At 50.0% G+C, this 19,639-nt stretch overlaps 1 protein-coding gene across 1 annotated transcript in view; it reads left to right on the top strand.

Moving 5' to 3' along the window:
* Positions 1–19,639, top strand: part of CACNA1D (calcium voltage-gated channel subunit alpha1 D) — a 320,553-nt gene that overhangs the window by 285,812 nt on the left and 15,102 nt on the right. Inside the window, exons 36-39 of the mRNA XM_082849132.1 lie at positions 114–210; positions 3,627–3,729; positions 4,064–4,165; positions 8,981–9,111. Coding sequence (XP_082705258.1) covers positions 114–210; positions 3,627–3,729; positions 4,064–4,165; positions 8,981–9,111 — 433 coding nt within the window. The remainder of the gene's footprint in view (positions 1–113; positions 211–3,626; positions 3,730–4,063; positions 4,166–8,980; positions 9,112–19,639) is intronic.

The following is a 19,639-nucleotide window of genomic DNA, read 5'->3' as shown; positions in this document are numbered from 1 at the left end:
CTTGTGTGGGCTGTTTCTGGAGGTTGGGTGTGCTTTCCTGTGGAAGGTGGGATGGACCGAAAGCCCCGGCCTGCTGGTGCTGCCCTGCACCTCATGCCGTACTTTGTCTCCAGGGGAAGAATCAAGCACCTGGACGTGGTCACTCTGCTCCGCCGCATCCAGCCCCCCCTGGGGTTTGGGAAACTGTGTCCACACAGGGTAGCCTGCAAGGTAAGTGTCCTGTCAGCGTCCCTGACGGCCTCTCTTGCAGGAACTCCCTGCTTTAGTCAACAAACCCTTACTAAGTGATGTTCTGTGGAGCCTGCTGTCAGGCACTGGAGATGCCGAGGTGAATGACATGTGGTTGCTGTCCTCGAGGAGTTCTCAGCTGTGTAACTCTTAGGTCACCCTGTCAGCCAACAATAAGAATAGGAAGGGAATTGTGTAATTTGTCACTGGGTAGAAGGAGGGGATGGTGACATTTGCATCAGGTCCAGCAGGAGAGAAGTAGGAGTTTGTCACAGGGGGAAGGGCATCGCAGAAAGGGAGCCCAGGGAGCCCAGACGTGGAGGCAAGAGAATGGAGAGTCGGTGTGGCTGGAACGCAAGAGGAGGTGGCAGAAGGCCTCAGGCCCAAGCTGAGTGTAGCTGCGAGGAGCCTTCTGTGCTATGCTGAGTCCCGTGGAAGAAACAGGAGGAGACATCCATTCTAGAAAGTTGACTCTTGGCAATGGAGAAGTGAACTAGGGACAGGAGAACACTCAGGAGAGCTGTTGCATTATCTCACGGCGAAGTACCGAGAGCCAGAAGGAAGCGGGCAGGGAGAGGAGGGGATGGCTTAGGGATCTACTTAGGGAGTAGAGTGGAGAGGACTTGGTGGCCCGGACGTTTCCTAATTTGTGTGATGGTGCACACAGTGACGTGCCCCTCGTGTGCATCCGGCGGTGGCGTCTCGGGGATGGATTCAGATCTCCTGCTGAAACGGCACTCCTCCTCGGACGGGACTCGAACCCGTCCGCACCTCAGATGGAGACTTGAACCCACAACTCCTGACTTAGGAGGGGACTTGAACCCACTGTCTCTTAGTTCAAACCACTCACCTGGTGTCAGGACTTACTGAAACTCAGGTTCTTTTGTCTCGATGCAGAAAGAATTCAGCGTGAGGCCGGCAAAGAGGCCGGCAAAGAGTGAGTTTCTTAGCATAGGATGCTTGTGAGAGATACAAGCGGGCAGGTAAGGGAGCGCAGCCCCGAGGACAAAGAGGGCTACATTTTTATAATCAGAGAAAAACGGGGTAGGGGAGGAGATCACCTTCTTCCTCATTTTTGGCTAGACGGCAAGGCTGGTATCCTTAGTTCCTCTTTTAACCCTTGATGGTCTAACCAGGACTGTCATGGCACTCTTTACATGATATGTATATTAGCAAAAGGGTGGTAACATATACTAAAGCGTGGTAGTTCATCTCGGGTTTTGGTATCATGTCCCCTTTCACCTGGTTTCTTTCCCCTCTCATCTATATTCCTGTCTTGGCTACACACAGGAATGTAACTCTTCAAGGACCATTAATTCCCTGACTTCATATAACAAGATTCAGATCTCATATCTATTGTCTTGTACTTTAACTACATATGTAGATTGTTGCTTGGTTACTGGATGCTTTTCTTGAGTTGTCTCCCACTGTTTAAACAGTCTCCCAAAGTCCCTTAGAATTCCCTTTCTGACTTGAATCCCCTAGTGGGATTTTTTTGTGATTAATTTATTTGGTTGCGTTGGGTCTTCATTGTGGCATGTGGGATCTTTCGTTGTGGTGTGTGGGCTCTTCATTGCAGCGTGTGGGCTTCTCTAGTTGTGGCGCGTGGGCCCAGTAGTTGCGGTGCACAGGCTCCAGAACGCACGGGCTCAGTAGTTGCAGCGCACGGGCTTAGTTGGCCCGTTGCATGTGGGATCTTGGTTCCCCGACCAGGGATCAAACCCACGGCCCCTGTATTGGAAAGCAGATTCGTAACCACTGGACCACCAGGGAGGTCCCCCTGTAGTGGGATTTTTAAGCTATCTATTTAATTATCCTACTCTATCCCTGTCACCATCTCACCCCATTCCTGAAGTTTTCACATCAGACCATGCTCTCTGCGAGCTCTCATTGAGATTTGTTTCCCTTTCATAGAACTCGCATTGAACCACCTTGAGTCAGCTGTGGCAATAGAAAAGGATCCCCCTTTTTAAAGGAGAAATGCAAGATTTGCCTGTTGAAACTCTGCCCTATAGAAATCCAGCCAGTCTGTGCAACAGCTGGTCCCCTCTTCCCACAGATATGAGGGAATTCGGGGTCAGGGGTTCACCCTACCCCCAAAGGGATGCTGGGCTAGCTCTAGACAGAACCCACAGTGAAGAGTGGGGTCTACGGTGTATTTCAGGCTTTCAGAGAAATCCGAGCCAAAACTCATTGTCCCCTGGGCTGGAAGTCCAGTTGGCAAGTCCCTGGGGTCCTTGCCGAGTCTTTGCTTCTCCTCATCCTGGACTCTGGATGTAGGCAGAGAATAAGCCACAGATGTTGACTTTTTCCCCATAAATTTCCCAGTATCAGCCTCTTTTCTGTTTCCAAGAACAAGATGGGTTCTGGCTCATGGCTGTTATTTTGTGTTTGCATTTCCAGACCCTTTTATGTAAAGGGTCTACGTGTCCTTCAGGCACAAAGTAGTCCATTTTGCTGACTCAGGAACTTGCCAGGAAAAGCAAGTGACTGTGCAGGCTCTCCTAGGACTAGGAATTTAGGTGGGATGAATCATGTGTACACAAGACTCCAGTCCATTAATGGGGAGGAGGAAAAGTGTTTTAAAATCTTTCTCTTGGGACACCTTGTCAGCCAAAAGTAAGAAATTTGAAACTGTTAGAAGTTCTAAGTACCACTTACTTAGCACTTACCACGTGCCAGGCACCTGGCTGGAGTCTTAAGTGTCTGTGAGCTCCTTTAACCCTTGCACAGCCCTTTGCTGTGGGCATGGCATCTGCAGTAACTGGGGCCACAGAGAGTTTCACTCACCCAGCTCCTCACCAACTCTCAGTGGTGGTGTTACAGGGGCGAAGAGAGAGAAAAGAGAAGCAGGATGTGGGGATCCAGCTCTGAAAGACCAAACACTGGACTCGTAGAACCGCGTGGACTTGTACAAAACACTCCACAGTGGTCTCACCAGGGCAGGGTCCTTGAAGGACACTCCCTGCGATAGGAAAAGTAATCGACCCTGTTGGTTGAGGACCTTTGTCCCAGGCTCTGTGCCTGGCTCATCATACCTGGTACATCACTTTAACCCCAAACAGCCTTAAGGATGTGCCCAGAATGGAGGCCTGACCCCAAGACACAGGGAGAGCCGGTTAATGAGAAAGGGAGAGGAATGCATGGACAGTAGGGAGTCTAAAAAACAAACAAAATGCATCTTCTGAGGGCCTGCGTTTGCGCTTCATGACTCGAGCTTTGATCTTTGTCAGCTCGGATCTCCTCAGATACTAGATGCCCCCCCAAATGGCTGTTGAGTTGAATCGAGGGTTGATTAGACAGGAGATGAGGGATCAACAGAGAACAAACGAGGAAAAGGGCTGCAGCTGTCGTCATTCGTTTGCGTTCTATTAAGGGACTTTTCTTTCTGTTTACAGAGACTGGTTGCCATGAACATGCCACTCAACAGTGACGGGACAGTCATGTTTAATGCAACTCTGTTTGCTTTGGTCCGAACGGCTCTTAAAATCAAGACGGAAGGTGAGCCCTCCGTGGAAGCAGGACAGGTGGGAGAAGAGGAAGGGGAGGCCGTATCCCACCTTGATTCCCATCTGGGCCTCTTCTTGTCAAAGGCGGGGCAGGGAGGGGACACCCCCCTGCCCAGGGGATGGGGCGGTATGTGAAATGAGAACATCTGTGCTGGCCCCACTGGCCGGACCTGCTTCCCTCAACCCTTCTCCCCTCCCTCCGTGCTTCACCTTATCCTGGAAGGTTGAGAGGTGAGTCGGGCCACCAGCAGCCCCGGTGAGAACAGAGAGGCATTGCTGGGCAAAAGAAACAAGGCTTGTTCCCCCCTCTTGCTTTTTGAATTCAGGGAACCTAGAACAAGCTAATGAAGAACTCCGAGCTGTGATCAAGAAAATCTGGAAGAAAACCAGCATGAAGCTACTTGACCAAGTTGTCCCTCCAGCTGGTGGTCAGTGCAATTTTTTTCCTAAGTAGTTCTTGACCAGCACATTGGTGTCAATGCTAGTCTCTAGGAAGCCCAGCGTGTTTGCAGAATGCTTAAGGTACCAGCCAGAGCATTGAGGCCAACAGCTAAAGGCCCCTCAGCCATTGGTGTAATGATTTGGGGTAACGTGAAGACCACTGCAGACAAAGGAGAGGCTTCAGTGAGAAGGATATCAAGACCCATATGGTTGAAGCCGGGGTTCTCTTGTGGGTGGAGGGATTAATGTTAGGAGAACAAGCTTGCTGCCTCAAAACCAAAAGCCTGTATTTTTTTTTTGCCCCAAATGAAGTGTTTAAAACTAGTTTTCCTATATCCTTCAACATACTGTTGAAAACTTCTCACACAAAAAAAAAGCTTTCAGAAAATGGTGTTTTTGAAATGTTCTTAAGACTGGATCTGCTACCATAATTACCAAAAACATCCCTTTGTTTAGAATTTAGAGACGGAACTAACAGGCATGCTTATTTCCTTTTGCTATCATAAAATAACTGACTAAACTTTTCTCAGATTTATATATATATATATATATATATATATATATATATATATATATAAAATACATATATATATAAAATACAGATACTGTATTTCCATTTTTGTCTAAGTATACATGGACTTACAAGTGGAGATGATTGTGTTTTGACTTTTATTTTCGAGTTTTAAAGGTGCAGGATCCGTTTGCTCGGTGCCAACGTGCCTGCACTTTACCCCCAGCCCTGGGCACGTTAGGAGTGTTTGGTGTGTTTTGTAACCAACTGAAATCTTACAGTGTCCCTGCTCCTGCGGCCGCCAGACTGGGCTGGCTCAGGTCCATAAGCTGAGCCGGGACGGTGGCCTCTCCTTTTGAGAAGGTGACAACCTCTGGCTCTCGGGGGCAGAGAGAGCAGCATGCTGGCCAGCTCCGCTCCCCGGCATGAATCCAGAGCTTTTTGTGGCCGGAGGGAGCCGCCCAGAGCTGGCAGGGCCACCGGCTCAAAGCTGGGAAAGATGGCCCACAAAGAAACGATAAAGGGCTACTGTGCAAAACAAAACACTGAAAGAACAAAACCGAAATGAAAACTCCCGCCTAGAGAGAGAACCCTGGCTCTCCACAGGAGAACGGATGCTGCACGCTTAAAACGACCCTTTGGTTTTCGTTCCTTTCTTTTTAGCTGCACACCCAGGTGCTCGCATGGCTGAGACGAGTTGCTTTTTCCAGTCGTTGTAACGATGTGCTTGAGCTTTTTCTGCAGCCTCCATTCCTTTCAAGTCTCAGTCTTTCAGAATATTCTGAAGCAATTCTGTTTTAGGGTGGTGGCATGGAATCGGAGTTATCTCTTGCCAGCTGTATTCCCCTACATGTTTCTCACGATGCAGATGCATGCCTCAGAGTAGCGGGCCCCACCTGTCCAGGGGGTCCTGCCTCAATGGCACGCGCACCTCCCGTCTCTCTTGAAACGCCAGCCTCATTACAGCCCAGTCTCTCTCACATCAGCGCCCATCCTGGCAAGGCTCGCCTGGAGAGAGTCATTCGCATCACTGTGAAACTTCCTTTCTTTTCATTTCACCACAAGAAAAGTCCAGAATTTGGCTCCCTTCCTTGGAAAAGCTGATCAGCTTTTAGCCCTACTGGCCTTCTCACGAAGGCTACGTAGTCTTCTGCTTTCTTGGTCCAATAGCAGGCCCCGGTTTTCTCTCTGTTATTTCTTAGCATGGATTGGGGAGTTAGGATGACAAGGGTTAATCTCTTCCAAAATGGCAGTAAGACCACTGAGAAACCTGGGACAAAAACAGTGCCTCAATAAGGGCTGGAAAACTCCAGAAGTTCCATGGCATGGGTTGTGGATGTGCTGGAGCTTATCCAGGTTGAATCTCAAATAAGTGCTCTCGTCACTGAACTTCCATAGGTGGTAACTTCAGGCTTCGGTGGACAGACTCTGGTTGAGTTGCTGCGCGGGGTTGTAGCATCTGCATCACCCCTTGCCTCTTTGTTTTTCCTCTTTTACCTTCCAGTGGACCACTGGGTCCCAGCCTTTCCCACACCGTGGAGCACTTAGAAAAGGAGAGCATATTTACGACCCTCTGGGCCGGCGGACGGGTAGCTCCCACGGCCGAGGGGCTCGGTGTCCCGCCCACTGTAACCTGGTCAGAGGGCAGAAAACTGAGCCAGGCCAGCCCTGCACCTGTGACTGGTCGACGTGGGTCGCTCGGGGGCCCCTTACAGCCCTGGTGACAGAGCAGAGTAGGTGCCCACCTTAGAAGGCTTTGCCAGCACAGGGGTGATGTGAGCCCCGCTCTCCGCCGAGGTCATCACGAGCTTGATGAGGCGATACTCGGGAATGAGCCTGGAGCCCAGGCCGGAATTCCGGGCTCCCGCGGCGCCTTTGGCCGCCGTGACAGCCTCTCTGCTCTCTCCGTGCTGAGCTGTCTCACTTCCCGTCTGGCCCTTGCTGGTGTTCTCACCTCCGCTCTAGAGCCTCCTGCCGTTTCGCGGATCTCCGTCCCTCCTTGAGAAGTCCCTCCTCCTCCCAGGGGCGCTTCTTTGTCTTTGGGCCTTCGCCCCGGACCTGGATCTTGGGCCCTTTTGCCCCGAGAAGCGCTCAGAGCCGACCCCGTCGCTCTCTGCAGTCCTGAGCCCAGACGGCCTCACTGCACTCACTCCTCTTCCTTCCTTTTCTGACCTGCTGTAGCTTTGACTTTTCCTGTTCTTAAGACTCTTCCTGGGCCCAGTTTCAATAGCTCAGCATCTCAGTGCAAAAGGCCAAGTGACCCTTGAGAGGCCTGCCCTGTAGAGCCCTAGGTGGGCACCTCTGCCCTGGAGCTGCCCCTCGGGCAGAAACCTGATCTGCCCTCTTCACTGAGTACACCGCCCCCCAGGTTCTGGGCCAGGGAGAGCCGAGACCCTCCCACAGGAGCCCCCTTGGCCCCTCTAGGCTAGCACCATCCAGGTGGAAGGGAGAGAAAGGTTAGGCCTGCTTTTGCTGGAAGCATCCCAGCACGGGATGAGGTGGGCCTTCTGTGAGTACAGCCAGTGTTTTTCATGGGAGCCCACAGAGAAGACTGGAAACCCTGGCCGGCAGAGGCTGGCTGCCCCTGGGATTCTCAGGCCGCAGTCGGTCCACCTCCTGCATGTAGCCTGGTGGGGAGGTAGACTTGTACTCTGGGAGAGGCGGCCCCAAAGGAGCAGGTGGCCCTTGTGGTGGAGCAGGGAGGTGGTGGGGTAAAGAAGGAGAGCCCAGGCCCAGGGGTCCCACATCCCAACTCACCTGGCCTAAGGCAAGTCATGGAACCTCGGGCCACTCCCCTCTCGCCTTCCTGCCTCTGGACAGTGCGTTGTTAGACCATTTGGACCAGCCCGAGACTGATGGGGGGCCTGGTTTCACATCTACCCAAAGCCCTAGGTTCACTTTGGTGGCCCCTACACCGTTCCCAGACTTGCCGGGCTTGGGTTTAGAAGGAATGCAATACACTTCTCAAGGCTGACCACCGCCAGGCGTCTTCTCACACAGTAACACTGAGCAGCTTCTGACAAGGAAGTTGGGGGCCGTGGGAAGCCCAGAGTGGCCCAGCAGTGTCCAGACAGGGATACCGCCCTCATGGCCACAGAACGCACCCCACCCAGGAGGGTCCCAGTGTCCCCCGCCCCGTCATGCTCTATGATCCATTTCAGTGGATGCCACTGTTGGCAGCTTGTAAAGTAACGGGGACTCTGATGGCTCACCATCCCCCGCCCCTGGCACTTAGGACCACCCAGAGTGCTCTGCGCGCCTCTTCTCCCATAATCCTCACAGCTCCTCCTCCGAGAGGCTTAGGCCTGTTTACGGGTGAGAACGCAAGCCCAGAGAGGCCGAGCCCCTTACCCAAGATGGCACGTGAGTTGCGAGGGCAGCCTGGCCACAAGTGTAGCTGTGCTAAAGCCTGAGGACTGCAGCCGTTCCTCCTCCCAGCCTCTGCGAACCGTGGTCAGTAGCCCCCGGGGGCCCTGGACAGATGTGGGGGTGAGCAGGCCTTGTGGAGACCCCCGGGCACACAGCCCCTGCCAGGGTGGTTTCCCGGGAGACAGCCAGAGCCCCTATTCTGCCTCATGCATCACCTTCAATCACGCTCGGCAGAGTTCCAGCTCCCCAGCCACACACGATGGGGTTGTTTCTGAACAAAGCAGAAATAAGTCGGCTCAACTTTGAGGTTAGTTGGAGCTGTCGCTTGCAGTATCGAAAACAAGCAGTTCTGAATTACAAACCAAGAGATGACATGTGGAGGCTATTGGCAGAGAATTAAGGGGGCACATGTAAATCTGGGTCTGCAGTCACTTTTCAGAAATGTCCTCTCCTTCCAAGCCTGTCTGTCACCTTTCTGAGGTCTCTATCTTTATCTCCAGGCATTGGGATTTGGATGGTTAATTGTCCTGGGTGTTCGTGGTAATTACACATGCAAATCCCTATGCGCAGGGGTGAAAATATGACCCATGAAGCCTTTCTTTGTTTTGTAATTTTTATTTTGAATCAGTAACCAAGACGGCACTTCATAGTGTTACTAATATGCTGCTCTATTAAACTCATGACAAGTGTATTATTTTCTGCAATTTTGAGCATCAGTTTATTTAGCTGACTCTGATTTTGAGCCTTAACTGCTTTGCACAACCTTGCTTTTCGCTAGATTTAGTCTCCCAGTGTCCTAAGCGAGAGCTCAGTGCCTCGTGCCCCGTCTTGCCCTTCCCCCAGCCCCAGCCAGAAGTGAGTGTTAAGGCTGTTGCTGGAAATATGCTGATTCGGGAGAGCTCTGTCTGGTCTCTCCGTTTAGATGATGAGGTAACCGTGGGGAAGTTCTATGCCACTTTCCTGATACAGGACTACTTTAGGAAATTCAAGAAACGGAAAGAACAAGGACTGGTGGGAAAATACCCCGCGAAGAGCAGCACAATTGCCCTACAGGTGAATTGTTGTTTTGTCTTTTTCTCTTTTTCACTAACGATTTTACGAGCTTATTTGAAATACTAGAGAGCTGACTATTCATGGTTGAGCAGTACCACCAGGATTTTGTTTAAACTGAGATACTGCACACTCCCCCAAATGTGGACTAGCCATTTCTGGGCCACCAGGTAAGTACCTCCCCCTCCCTGCTTTCTCTGGCGTGCCCCTGCATCCGCGTCCACTGTGGCCCGGCCCCGCGGGGCAGGGCCTCCAGGACAGTGGCCGAGGCACATCCCTGGCGGGAGGGGAGCCAGAGCTGCCCTCGTGCCTTATCTCCCCCAGGGCTTCTCCAAAGGCAGCGTCCTCCGAGCAGGCACCCACCTTCCCCCAGCCTCGGGCTCGGGCCCTAGCCGCCCACGAAACAGCTTTCCATCTGAACGCAAGTGCTTTGTTTTGTTTCTGTTTGTTTCTTACCCCACTGCTTGTTGGTTTTCGGTCCATCTCAGTAACATCCATCACCTCCTAGTGCATGTGTGCGTGTGTGCGTGCGTGTGTGAGTGTGTGTGCGCGTGTGTGTGTGCGTGCGGTGTGTCTGTCTCTGCGTGTCGTCTCCTGATGGCCGTGAGGCTCGCCGTGCAAATGCTGTTCTCTCTCTCGACCCAGCCAGCCTCTGGGCCCGTCACCCGCCCGGGCCCCGCCCAGGCACCCGGAGGGGGGGCTGTGGTTTCAGGAACCTCTGGTTCCAACTAGGGTCCATGCATTCAAGGGTGTAGAATCCTAGGTAAGCCCAAAGCCCTGGTGGGAAGCAGGTGTGTGGGGAAAGGGAGTCCCAGTGGAGACCCGCACGGAGAGGGGCTAGGAAGGGAAGTCTGTGAGTGCTGTGACTGAGAAAGCAGAGTGGAGAAGGAGTGAGGAAAAGATGCCAAGGACTACAAAAGTGGAACTCCAGAGGTTGGCAAGCTGTCAGAAACAACTGTCCAAATTGATCAAAAGCCCTGTCATCTCTGCTGTCCGGAGCATGTTGAGTCCATTACGCATAAGATAACGTTTTCCTTTTATGTCCCTGTTATCACCATTTGTCTTAAACTGGGCCTTGTTGGTATGGGTAAGGTTCAACATGGAAGAGTCTGTTGCTTTTTTTCTGGGGGAAAATGCCCTGCATTGTCTTGTGTTCTCAGTGATGGCAATTACCAAAGTGAAGGCTTGTCTGTGATCTCCCTGAGAGAGAATGAACGTGAATGACAATGAATGCGTGAAGGAAGGAGGGTGGGGTGTGTGCATATGGCGGGTTAGGAGATGACCTTGTGTGACAGTGACCTGTTGATTCATGATGCAACCTGGGCTCTGCCCAGACAGCGCTGGGGGGTGGGGTGGGGAAGGATGGCTGCTGAATCTGACCAAAGACGACTTCTGATCTTTCTTCCTCTGATCACATCTCCTAAAGGAAGTTCAGTGAATCACAGGCTTGAATAGCTGATTGCCATCTCAGCCTGCAGAATTTGAGTAAAGCTTTCACCTCTGACCCATCCAGTTTACGAGAGTGACAGCCCTTCTCCTGATCACAGCTCACAAGTAGCCTTAGAGAGAAGCAAACTGAAAAGACGTGTTTGCAAACTTTGAGCAGGTCTGGTCCATACGTTCTAGAGGGCGGTGTGGCCAAACTGGGTGCAAGGGCAGGGAGAGATGATCATGTTTCTGCAGGCTTTTCCCTAAAGCAGCGCTGGGCCTGGAGGACTAGGGGGCCAAATTCCAGAGTGTCGTGATCCCCTCCTTGTAGGGAACTGCTTGCTGTTCTCAGGTTCTAGTTCTTGGGGCTTGATGACTTTTCTGGAGGGGGAAACATACTCTTTCGTGGATGGCTGTGTCGTAATTCATGGTAACCAAGGTAGCGCTGCGCTGAGAGCCTTCTGTTTTCTGCGGAAGGCATATATGATGACCATCTGGGTACAGGGTTATACCTTTGCTGAGCCCCCAAGGCTTCCCAATTAGATGGCTTCAGGGCTTGCTCTGGTGCCTGGATATAGTGTTTGGATGTTTTAACAACCTGAACAACAACACATGGCTACGTAATTGATAATCACATTTCATGGGTGGGTTTCACTGAGTCTTTAAGTTGAAAGTTCAAATGATGCTGAAGCTACGTGTATACATCATGGGTTAAAAAGACTCTGTTACATTGTGTCACAATCATGTTTTTCCCCTGGACATTTTTTCATTTCGTTGTTTACGGGAAGTTTCCTTTCCTTGGTGAAATTAAAATATCTCCGGTTAGATGCCAATATCAACACATTTCCACACGGTTCCATTGGGAGTTGAGGCTGTGACTATAATTTATGTTGAGTACCCAGCCTAGGAAATTAAGTTGTGTTCATAATCTTGACAGATACGTTCTGAAAATGCATTCGATTCTGCAGCAAACATTAAAAGCAGAAAATTTTTGTTTCCTTGAAGGATAGCTCTCATTACGTGTTTGGTTTCCTGTGCTCTAGAAAGGGCTTCAGATGTGATTTGTCAGTCTTCATTTAATTAGCACGACGAGGCGCTTCCTTTCTGCATTGAGGAAATACCACGTGACGATGTGGCAGTTAGGGAAGCGGAGTCAGATGGCGGTGGGAGGAGAAATGGATCAACCGTGGCACTAGGATGCGTACACAGATCCTCAAGAAAGCTCCCCAAGGTGGGCGCGGCCTGTCGAGAAGTGGGATGAGTTGCTCCTCCCTGTGCCAGGGGCGCCAGGAGGCTGAAAGCCCAATTACTAATGAAAAATGGAGTGTGGGTGTCAGGTGAGCACAGGAGTCAAGACGTAGGCCAGTGCGTGCTTGTGCGGCGTAGGGTGCAGTCTGTCTGAGCAGGATCAGAGCTGGTCCACGTTCTCTGTCCCCCCCCTCCCCCGCTCCCGCGTTGGAATGGTTTCGGAGGGCGCACAGATGCACTCTGGTTATCAACTCTGTGGGATCCATCTGGTCTTCCTCTGTTCAGACCAACTGCAGGGCCCCTTCTACATGAAGGGGGGTGGCTTGAGGACCTCCTGGATCCACGTGTGGGTAGGAGCTTGGCACCTGGTGTCCTCTGGCCTCTGTGGTCTGAATGAGTGTGCAGTTTCCATCCGCCCATCCATCTTCATCATTAAAGCCAGCCTTCTCTCCAGCCCCTCTCCAGAGGGAATCAGAGAGAAGCTGCATCAGGCTTTTTTTTTTTTTCCTCTCACTCATCCCCTACGTGCCATATTCACTTTAGTTTGACTCAGCCTTTGCTCTTCATCCATTGTTGCTGCATCCCAGTGACCTGCAAATTTCCACAAGGAGCAAGTAAATAAAGGAACACAGCTCTGCAGCCACGAAAACTCTGTCCCCTTCCCAGCAAATAGTAATGCCTCATCAGGTCTTCCAGATGAGGACTGCAATATACAGACACTCATTAGTCCAGTATTTCATGGATTAGAAAAAGAAAAAAGATCCCAGAGTGGGGAAAGTTTTGTTCATTTCTTTTTCTTTCAACGTTCGAGGATTTCCTTTTTGCAAAAGACACTCCGGTGGACTGAGGGGAGACTGTTCCCCACTCATCCCAGATGGGAGCCTGCCCATCTTCAGGACAGGAGGACTTGAGAGGGATAGATTTTTCTTTTCTTTTCTTTTCTTTTTTTCTTACCTGTTTGGAAGTTGGGTTTAAGGAGGAGACCGTCATTTCCGGCTTGCAAAGAATTAGGTGGTTAGGTTTTATAATGTGAAAACCTGAGCCCCAGCTGGCAGGTGGTGGTGTAGGTGGCCCAGTAGACATGTGGGTGGTGGAACGGAATCAAATGGCTCTCAGTCCCCAGTTGGCCCCCTCGGAGAGGCTCGGGCATAAAGATAGAGGAAAATGGGATACTCCACAAACATTGAACCTGTAGAATATCCCACACCTGTTATCTAGTCACCTCAGTCTAAAACTTAGCAAGATTTTTTGGTCTTTTTTTTTAAAAGCATGATTCCATCTAAAGCCATAAAAAGGCTTTTTTTTTTTTTTTTTCTTTTTTAATCTAAGAGAAGAACAGATGCTAACAGATGAGATTTCACTGGCTGATTCATTTGTTTCAGATGCTTGAACGGATGCTTTAGAATTTTCTGCCTGAGCTGCAGCACCACGCTCGTTAGTCGGAAGGCGTTTGTGGCTAAGGCCTTGAAAGGGAAAAGCCTCAAGTGGGCTTATTTCTACTGAAACAGCATTTCGGGAGAAATGCAGGAAAAAGCAAACCCAAGGCCCCAGAGAGACCCCTTCCAAGCACAGCGCTCCTCCGGAAGGTGGAAGCAGGGCCGTGGCTCAACTGCGGAGCCGTGGTCTCCTGTCACGGACGCTGCTCGGTGGCTCCTTTTCATGAAAGGGAATGAGCAAGGCTTAACAGTTTTCCCTTCCAAGCAGAGACTCAGAGAAAGGGAAAGAGTGAGAGAGAGCAAAGGAGGGGGGCAGCCGCCCCACAGAGAAATGAAATGAACACAACTTCCTGATGCTGGCCAGTTAAAAAAAAAAAAAAAAAAATTAATAAAAAGATTAAGCAGACCTGCGTAAGGTGGGCAGCTGACTCCGTTCCAAAGTCCTGCATCCCTAGTTTACCTGAACTACCAAAGACTGGCAGGCCCCTTGGCACTGGGCTGACAAAATTCCTTTTATATATGCCAGTCCATCATGACCTCCTGACCATCCAGCTCCACTCTCTACAGTGACCAGTGCAGGATGAAGGGAGATGTGGACAGGACAGGAAGCTCAGACACCCCCATTTAAACTAACACATACACCTGCATGCCCAAACCAACCCAGGCGACACCTCAGGTTCCATCTTAACGCGTCCGCGGGAAATACCACCACACCCAAACCTCATCCGACATTGTCCGTCTTTAATTCAAAGCCAGTCTGGGGATGCCTCTTTGGAAGCAGTGTGGTCCAGTTTCAAGGACACTGGGAGTCAGGGAACCTGGGTTCTAGTCCCAGTTCCAGCGTTCACTTGCTGTGTGACCTTGGGCAAGACACTTAACCTCTCTGTGCCTCAGTTTCCCCATCTGTAAAATGGGGGTAATAATGTCGACCTACCTCACAGGGCTGTTGTGAGGAATAGCTAAGTGATTGTAAAGCACTTTGAACGTATACTTGCTTATTATTAAGACTACAACAATAATAATATCATATGCCTGTTTACTACCAGAACTTTAAGAAATTCTTGTTTTTCTTTGACCTCTTCTCTGTTCTGTAGTGATCCATCGAGAAAGAGAACTCTCCCCTTTTTGAGATTTCTAGGAAATGCATAAAGGTGTAAACAGCAGGAACTCTTCAGGTTGTTTTCTCACATCTTACAAAAGGTAGATGCTTTTGCACAAGAAGTTGCTTCGAGGGGCGGGGGGAGGTCCCCTCTGAAATGCTCAGCTGTTTCCAGGCAGTAGTTGAGGAGTCAGTACACCTGATGCTGAGCCCAAGATACCCAGAGGTATTCAAAAGTTGAGTGCAAAACCTTGAAGTTCCTGAAATGTCTAGAGAAGAGAAGGGTTACAAGCCCTGGTCTGTGCAGACTGGAGGCTGCGTGCATGTGTGCGTGTGTGCAGGGCGTGGAGAGGCCCAGGATGTGGGGAAGCCCAGCTCCTGGCTGTTCTCATCCTCGGCCAGGCAGGGTGGGGGAGCCGTGTAGCCAGTGGGAAGAGTGGTGCTAGCAGAAGTCCCCCAGGCCCGTCCTATGCATGACTGAGAGGGTCCCTCCCAGCCTGGAGGTCTGCTCCAGTGATGTCTTCTGTGCTGTGACCTTTGTTCCACTTGGGAAACGGGCCTGGCCCCCAATTCGGTTCCTATGTGTGCAGACTGTCCTAAGTCTAGGAGCTCGTGGTGGCTTTTCTGGACTCTCACAGCAGCGTCCGTGGGGCCAGAGAACAGGGTTGACCTCTTCACACAGCACCATGGGTGGTGACGTGGGCATGGGGGTGACCCCTGTGAAAATGTCGAAGCACAGCTGTACCTGCTAGTTGACAGCTGTGGCCCCCAGCACTTTGAGTCTCCTCAGCCCCTGCTAACATCCCAGCCCTGCACCAAACCCCTCTGTGATTCAGTAACTAAAGGGCGAATGCCTGGTGTAGCAGGGACCTCTGGGAGCCTATTGTGGTCTGAAGGCCCACCTCTGCTCTGACTGGGTAGTGCCCGGGATAAACCAGTTATTAAGTATGTGGTGTATCATCCCTGAAGAAGAAGCTGGTCAGCTCTGTGGGCACAGGTAAGGAGTTTATCCACCATCACAAACGATCCCTCTGTCCCTGACCGACTCTGATGTCGTTTATTAAATACTAAAGGGAGTGTGTGCTCGCCCCCGCCCCCTGTCTGTGTCACCCCATCTCAGAGGCCCACGGTGACCATCTGTCTTCTAGATCTAAGTCTCTATACACCAGAGCCTCAGCAGAACAGCTCTAAGCAATCCATGTGGCTGGTGTCTCCACATGCCTTTCTGCACAGTCCTTCCAAATACGTAGAAACCGGAAAACAGTAACTTTCTAGGTGGGATTGACGGAATGGTCTAAATGGAGCGTGAGAATCTTGCCCCGCGTGGGCCTGGCTGTGTGCTGAGTGACGGCCCTGGTGGTGGCTGGTGGCTGAGATCAGTTGGTGAAGGACAGCCAGAAGTTGTCGGGGCCACCTCCCGCCTCGCTCGAAAGGGAACCTGGCTCACAGTCAAATTGCAGATACCTCTGTCCTTTTCCCTAAGACCTTAAAAGAAGAGTATAGCTTTAAACGTAGAAAAGTTGTAAGAGACAAGTCATGTTTAATATGTCAGATTGACAGACTCAGCAAACTCGGTGCCCAACACCAGAATCCATGGTGCTAAACTCTTAAGCTCCTGGATGGAAGACACAATGCAGGCCAGGATCCATCGCAGGGACACAGATGTAGGATCGGGCCTCAGGATCTTCTTCAATAGCTTACTCTATGGTGTGACCTAATTAAAAATGCAGTTGATCCACAGGATTATTGGGTACTGGATTCTCTACTCTTAAAGGCAGGAGATCGTTCCTCTCTAAGAATAGTAATTATTATTTTCAAAAGTCTTTGAGACGATAGAATTACTGAAAATAAGGGAAGTTACATTATGTCATCGCAAAAGGTCTTAATTACTGTGGCATGCTATTGACTAACACCCACCTAGGAGCCCTCTTTAGCCCAAACGTATCACGATTTGGTTATCCACTGGCAGGAGCTTGCGAACACTCGTGGTTCCTTGGTTGGGTAGGTACCTGCACGAATTAGTTCTCCCTGGCACACCGTAGCCCTGAGAGAGGTGGCTATGGGGGGTAATGGGAGGGCACATCGTTCTAAGGCACAGTGAAGGCAACCCATGCCAAAGGCTAACTCAGAGAAGCCACGAGAAGGATGTTTCTTCCCAAAGTAGAGAAGGGTCGGGGGAGATCACAGGAATCCTGGATGGGGGAAGAGCCCCGCTCCAGGAAAAGATGGTGTTGCCTGTCTGAGGGCAGGTTATCATCAAGTTCTACAACTTGTTGGTCTCAGGAACCTTTTATGCTCTTAAGAATTATCGAGGACCCTTATGTATCAATATTTACTACATTAGGAATTAAAGCAGAGATTTTTAAAACGCAGAATATGCAAGCACAAAGATGCCGGAGAGATGAGATCCCCAAGGTTTATGCAGCCTTTGAAAAACCCCACTGTGCTCTCAGGAGAGGATGAGAGCGTACAAGGCCGAGAGCATCCTTGTCTTATTATGCAAAACACAATGACCTCTTGGACCCTTTAAGGTGTCTCAGAGGGCCCCAGGGTCCTTGGGCCACACTTTGAGAACTGCTGCTCTGGGGGATTGATCCCATATCCCCCCTAAAGGAAAAGGGTGCTGGAGCCTTTTTCCAATCTCCTGCCCCTACCTTGAACTGTCCCCTAACTCCCAGGCCCGTCCCCAGTCCCAGCCCACTCACCTATACACGGAGCTGCCTGGGCCCCCAGCGTCCAGCCCGCGTTCAGGCTGAGAGTTGTACCGCACATGCCACGTCTCACTGCCTGTGCTGATCTGGAGGAATGGTGGTGTGAATTCGTATGTGAGAGAGAAGTGTCTGTAAGGATCTCAGCTCCTGAGAGTGGCACGGCGGAGACAAGGATATGTGCTGAGTGTAGGACCAGTTTTCGCGATACCTGGTGATTTCTGTCATTGCCGTGATACAAGAGTGCTGCTGAGTTAGTTGTAAGAAGTTTCACCTTGATTGAGTGGCAGCCACAGTCATGTGGGGTTGCAGTCATGAGTGAGCGCATGGTGGGAACTGGATCCTGGCACTCTTCCCCGTAGACCCAAAAAGGTGGGGCGGCATGGTGTCATTGGAACAGAACTGCGCGTCGCGATCCCTAGCTGAGCCATCACCCGTGTGGGCAGGTCACTTAACCAAATGGGAATCATCTTGGCTCTCCCCTCCCCGGCCTGCCCTCCCAAGATGTAGTGCGATAAAGTATGTTACATTGCAGTGACAGAGATGCTAGCAGAATAGGTCTCGATTTGTGACTTCTGCTAAGCCCACATTTTAAGTAAAACTCTCTCTGTTATCAGGAAACTGGCAAGCATTTCTCCAATGCTGGTGTTAAAACTACAACCAAGAATTAAGGTGGAACTAAAACAGTTGGCTTTGTCAGATCAGAAGAAATGTCACAGATTGCTTTAGGTAATTTTTTTTAAGTCGCAGGGAAATGTCATAGATCACTTTAGGTGATTTTTTTAAACTTCCCTTTATCTTTCAAAAGGAAGGTAACAAACTCCATGTACACAGCGGAGTGCCACCCCCAGGGTAACTTACATGGTAATGTTACAGCTGACTTTGCAGGGAGGGTGGGAATCACTGTGCGTGACTCATGGGGGGCGTGCCTTCCTCGTAATTCTAGCTCTTTATGTTTATATATAACTCGAGGACTGTTCATAACGGACGCAGAGGCCACACCATCACATCTTCCCTGGTGGAGAGCAATGACAAAAGAAGGGGTGTGCCTGTGTGTGATGTGTGTGCATGTGGGGATGCAGGGGAGGTGGGAGGGCTTATAGATAAACAGGTGTATGCTGTGAGAATTTAATCTCCAGTTCTTTGTGCCGAGGGAGCTGGTCTAAAAGGATCCCTTCTAATTGGGTAGGGGCAGAAGCCTGCTAAAGGGTTAACCAGAACTCGCCTTTAACGAGATGACCGAGCAGGGCCGGCCTTGGCTGCGGGAGACCTGCCTGTGATAGAGACCGGGCTCTGCTCTTTGGCTGGAGCCTGAAAGCCTGGCACTCATACCCGAAGATGGATGGCCTGGCCCAGTCCCGACTGGAGACTCACATCTCTTATCTGCACTGTTACAGTGTAGGTTCAGGAGGGGTTCCTGGGCGTTTCTACGTGCTGAGAGCTGGCAGACGACCGGTGTGAGTGACGGCGCTAGCTTAGGGAGACAGGCAGTGAAAGCATTTCAGATGCACCAGGTAGGAAAAACTTAACCCTGAAAGTGGGCAAGAGAAAGGAAGGTAAATGAATGTTCCTACTTGAGGTTAAAATAGCATACATTTATGCTATTGCTTCAGAAATATTTACAGAGATTTTATAGTTTGGGGTTTTCTTTTTTGTTTTTTTTTTTTTGGTGACTTAATCATTCACTAGAGTTAATATCTATAAAATTCCAATTAAATGGTGTCTAAAATTTAAAGCAGCGGTCTACGGGCAAAGCGCCAACATGTCTTTTTTTAACAAACATATTTATGAGAACATCTAGCATTTAAAAATCAACCAGAAACTAGGCTTGATTCTGTTTAATATTTTATATGATTGGACATCTTAAAACAAATCGATAATGTTTATATTTTATAGAAATTCTGTGTTTATTCAAAACCATAATTCTACTGTGATGTTAATGGAATGACTTTATATGGCTTTAATTGTGTTGGTTTAAATGCTAATGACCACATTTCAAATTAAAATAGTATTTTGCTGATAGGGGTAGACACAGATATGACATATGAAAGAATAGATAATTTTACTGATTGTAAAGTGTTTATTTCCAGGAAAAAATGTTCTTTTTTTTTTTTTTAAGGGCTGTGAAAAAAAAGTCATTTTTTCAAGGGTTTAAGACAGATTTCTGCACTTTGGGAATTGGAGCTTGTGCCTATGGAATTTTTGGAGCAGCCTAAGCTACCTTTTAGCTTGATATGTGTGTGCTAGAAAATTTTTCATTATCATGTTTTGTGATATGTAATAAATTCAGGGTGCTGTGCTTAAGCTTCGTTTCAATTCAAGTTTGGGAACATCTGTTTCCCTCATTCCCAACCCTGGCAGACACCCCTACTCCCCATAGCACCTCCCCCCTCCCTCCCCGTCTGTCCTTCCTCGGATCCCCTGTGAAAGAGTACGGTCAGTCTCTGACTCTTAGGAGGTGTGTTCCTTCCTGCGTGGAGCAAAGCAAAATATAGTCATGATTTCTGAGCCTCTGCTCTCCTGTCTGGGAAGAGTGATGCTTTCTCTCCTCCTCTGATGTCTCTTTAATAAATGTGTTGTCCTCATTTGTCTTTGGACGTGGCCTCTTGGGC

Source organism: Leucopleurus acutus, assembly GCF_964270905.1.
Source record: "Leucopleurus acutus genome assembly, chromosome: 10".
Lineage (NCBI taxonomy): Eukaryota > Metazoa > Chordata > Mammalia > Artiodactyla > Delphinidae > Leucopleurus > Leucopleurus acutus.
This window is presented reverse-complemented; position numbering and strand designations above follow the sequence as displayed.